The sequence below is a fragment of the Sesamum indicum genome, linkage group LG6, assembly GCF_026168435.1.
Source record: "Sesamum indicum cultivar Baizhima isolate 11 linkage group LG6, ASM2616843v1, whole genome shotgun sequence".
NCBI lineage: Eukaryota > Viridiplantae > Streptophyta > Magnoliopsida > Lamiales > Pedaliaceae > Sesamum > Sesamum indicum.
Genome location: NC_142662.1, coordinates 17,934,698 through 17,938,645, shown reverse-complemented (window position 1 = coordinate 17,938,645; position 3,948 = coordinate 17,934,698). Strand labels below are relative to the sequence as shown.

Genomic DNA, 3,948 nt, shown 5'->3' with positions numbered 1-3,948 from the left:
TGCAATCTAACACTTGAACATGACGGATTCGGCTTCGATGGAAGCGGATCAATACGAGAAGGAGGTGCTTTATTTGCATCCTTCAGATAATTTCAGTTTTGTGCTGGCATCTTCACCGCTGAACGGATCTAATTATTTGACTTGGAGTAGAGCAGTGTATATTGCTCTAGGATGCAAGATGAAACTTTGTTTCATAGACGGATCATTTCATAGACGGATCATTTCCTCGACCGACAGTAGGCTCTCCCTTGTTTGAGTAGTGGCGACGAGCGGATCTTATGGTTACTTCGTGGCTATGGAATTCGATTTCAAATGAGATAGTCGAAGGATTTGTGTATGTGACCTCTTCACGAGAATTATGGCTTGAAATTGAAGCGAGATACGAACGTAGTAGTGGACCTATGATTTATCAGATACAGAGAGAAATCTCCACAATCTCACAGGGGGATATGACATTAACTTGCTACCTAACGAGGGTGAAAAAGATGTGGAACGAGCTATCTTGTCTAGCTCCCTCACCTAAATGTACTTGTGGAGGCTGTACGTGTGGGATCAACAAGGCTATTGGTGAGAGGCACACAACAACACAACTGATGCAGTTCCTCATGGGTCTCCATGAGAACTTTGACAAAGAGAAGAGTCAGCTTTTAATGATAGATCCTTTGCCGGATATCGAGAGGGCATTTTCTATGCTTTTTGCTGTAGAACAGCAACGTAGCGTGCAGGTTCAACTTGCTGATTGCACGAATAATGCAGCGTATCAGTTTTATTTGAAAGAAAATAAGAAAGATTCTTTAAACAAACAGTCACAGAAGCGAAGACCTTTTTTAGATAAGCGCAGTATGATGTGTACCCATTGTCACAAATCTGGGCACTTGAGGGATACGTGTTTTCAACTCCACGGTACGCCAGAACGGTACAAGGCGTTGAATGACAAGAAAAAGCAATATGGGACAAATTACAACCTTGTTGCAAACATAGAAACAAAGAGAGCAGGCACTGGAGAGGTTTCAACATCAAATTCTGAACCTAAAGCTGAAGTTGCTGATTTGGTAGCAGAATTATTGAAGCTTATGAGGAGTAAGGAACCACCTTCAGATCCTATTTCGAACTACGCGAACTATGTTAACTATGAAGAACAGTTCGCAGGTAATGCTTCTTGTTCTTCTGCTTTGAATTTGGGTGAATGGATAATTGACACAGGAGCTACGAATCATGTGTGTGCTCATTTATCTTACTTTGTTTCCTATTCTGTTCCATCACATACACAAGTCATTCATCTACCTGATGGCACAATCAAGACTGTTACTTACATTGGTACAGTGAAAATTACTGATACGCTTGTTCTTAGTTCGGTTCTTTACATACCAGATTTTTCGGTTAATCTCATATGTGTTAGCCAGCTTTGCAAAAATAGTTCCTACTCCTTTTCTTTCACCTACTCAAGCTGCATCTTGCAGGACCAGGTCTCTAAGGAGGTCGTGGCAAAGGGGATACTAACCAGAAATCTTTACATTGTGCAATCCCCTATTTGTAAAGCTCTTGCTCATTCCACTGTACCCACTCCCATTTCCTTTTCTGCTATTACAGACTGTAACAGCTCATTGTGGCATAAAAGAATGGGGCACGCCCCAATGATAGCTATCAAACATATTCCTGATTGTAAATTTGTTGATGACTCTTTTGAGACAAAATGCAACATATGTCCTAAAGCTAAACAATCTAGAGTTTCTTTTGAGCCTAGTAATTCGCACACGGTTTCACCTTTTTCTTTGATCCATCTAGACCTCTGGGGGCCATACAAAACTCCTAGTATTTCAGGTTGCAATCATGTTTTGACCATACTTGATGACTATAGCAGATCTTTGTGGACTTACCTTATCAAACACAAGGACCAAGTACCTTCAATTTTACAAACCTTTTCAGCCATTGTTGAAACACAGTTTGAGACCAAAATAAAAACACTTCGCTCTAATACCATGTGAAAAATTGAGTCAAACATGGTGAAAATTGTGCAAAATGATCACAGAAAATGAAAGCAACCAAAATACTGCATGGAAGACCACATACTCTTTACTTCCAGAGATGTGATCTTCCATGAGGAGGTATTTCCTTTGCTCAAAATCACTCCACAGAATCTGTCTCTTGCCCTCTTCCTATAGTTACTATTGGAGCTTCCAATGATCCCACTAACTCTCTTGAGCACTCATCCATTAACTCTCATCCACCTCCTGCTGTCACTTTTCCAAATTCTCCTGCAGATATCACCCCTACAGTTCCTCATTTTTCTCCTACAGATGTTCCCCCTGCCACATCTCAGCTCCCTCGTAGGTCTGCTAGAGTTAGCCATAAGCCTACGTGGCTCGATGATTTCATTTGTCAACATGATTCATCCATCTTGCATTCCAATTCCAATGCATACACATCGTTCGTAGCTTCTTTGTCAGTTTTGCAGGAACCCCGTTCATTTGTAGAAGCTATGCAATATCCAGAATGGAGGGCAGCTATGGATGATGAAATCAAAGCATTGGAAAGTAACCAAACGTGGACTTTGACGCCTCTTCCTCCTGGGAAGCGAGCTATTGGCAGCAAGTGGGTTTTTAAGGTGAAACTGAGGGCTGATGGCAGCATAGAACGATACAAAGCTCGCTTGGTCGCGAAGGGATTCAATCAGATTGAAGGGGTTGATTACACGGAGAGTTTTTCTCCAGTGGCGAAGGCGGTAATAGTCCGATTGTTCCTCAGTCTTGCTGCCGCTAATGGTTGGGCACTCCATCAACTGGATGTGAACAATGCGTTTCTTCATGGTTTTCTAGACGAAGAGATTTACATGGTTCCTCCAGCGGGCTCAGTGCAAATTAAGACGTTTTTTGTACGGCCTGAAGCAGGCTTCGCGCTAGTGGAACGTCGAATTGACACTTAAATTGCAGCAGTTTGGCTTTAAACAGAGTGCTCATGACCATTGCCTATTCCTCCTCAACACTTCTCGTGGACTAGTTAGCCTCCTCGTCTATGTAGACGACATACTACTTGCTGGTGCTTGTGTTGAGGAGCTTCAGAGAGTTAAGACTTAACTTCATGACCTTTTCACAATTAAAGATATTGGGACGGACGGTATTTTTTGGGATAGAAATTGCACGCAGTAGTGATGGAATCTACTTGGCTAAGACGAAGTATATTATGGATATAATTGCAGACACTGGTTTGTTGCATGCTAAGGCAATCTCCACCCCGCTTCCTTCTGGCCTCAAGTTATGCTCTGACGCTGGCACTCTTCTTCAGACACCCGACTCTTTTAGGCGATTGGTAGGCAGATTACTATATTTGAGCTTCACTAGGCCGGATATTTCTCACGCTGTTCAGCAGTTAAGCCAGTATTTGAATCATCCTTGCGACGTACATTGGAACGCTGCCCTTCATGTGGTCAAATATCTTAAGGGTTGTCCTTCCCTTGGCTTGTTTCTCCCTACTGCTAATTCTTTGATTCTGCAGGGCTATTGCGATGCCGATTGGGCATCATGCTCTGATTCGAGGCGATCGTTGACAGGTTTCTGCATTTTTCTCGGTTCAGCTCTTATTTCTTGGAAAACAAAAAAGCAGTCGACCGTTTCTCGGTCTACTGCGGAGGCAGAGTATCGCAGCTTGGCTGCTACCGTGTGTGAGTTACGTTGGGTATCTTATTTGTTGTCTGATTTTGGTGTGCATCTTGTTTTGCCTATTTCTTTGTTCTGCGACAACAAAGCCGCATTGCACATTCTTGCTAATCCGGTTTTCCATGAGCGCACTAAGCACATCAAGATTGATTGTCACCTTGTGAGGAATGCATATAAAGATGGTTTTATTGCTCCTGAGTTAGTTCGAAGCTTTGATCAACTTGTCGACGCTTTCACTAAAAGTCTTCCGTTGAAGGTCTTCCATTCCTTTATTTCCAAGTTGGGTCTAGTTTCT

The 3,948-nt window shown here is 42.6% G+C and overlaps 1 protein-coding gene across 1 annotated transcript; it reads left to right on the top strand.

Annotated features, from left to right (window-relative positions):
- The first annotated feature begins 278 nt into the window (after positions 1–278).
- On the top strand, positions 279–2,923 carry LOC105164425 (uncharacterized). Its single transcript, XM_011083076.1, has 2 exons — positions 279–1,821; positions 2,163–2,923. Exons 1-2 carry the CDS (start codon positions 279–281, stop codon positions 2,921–2,923), a joined length of 2,304 nt encoding a protein of 767 aa, XP_011081378.1.
- Positions 2,924–3,948: the final 1,025 nt, after the last annotated feature.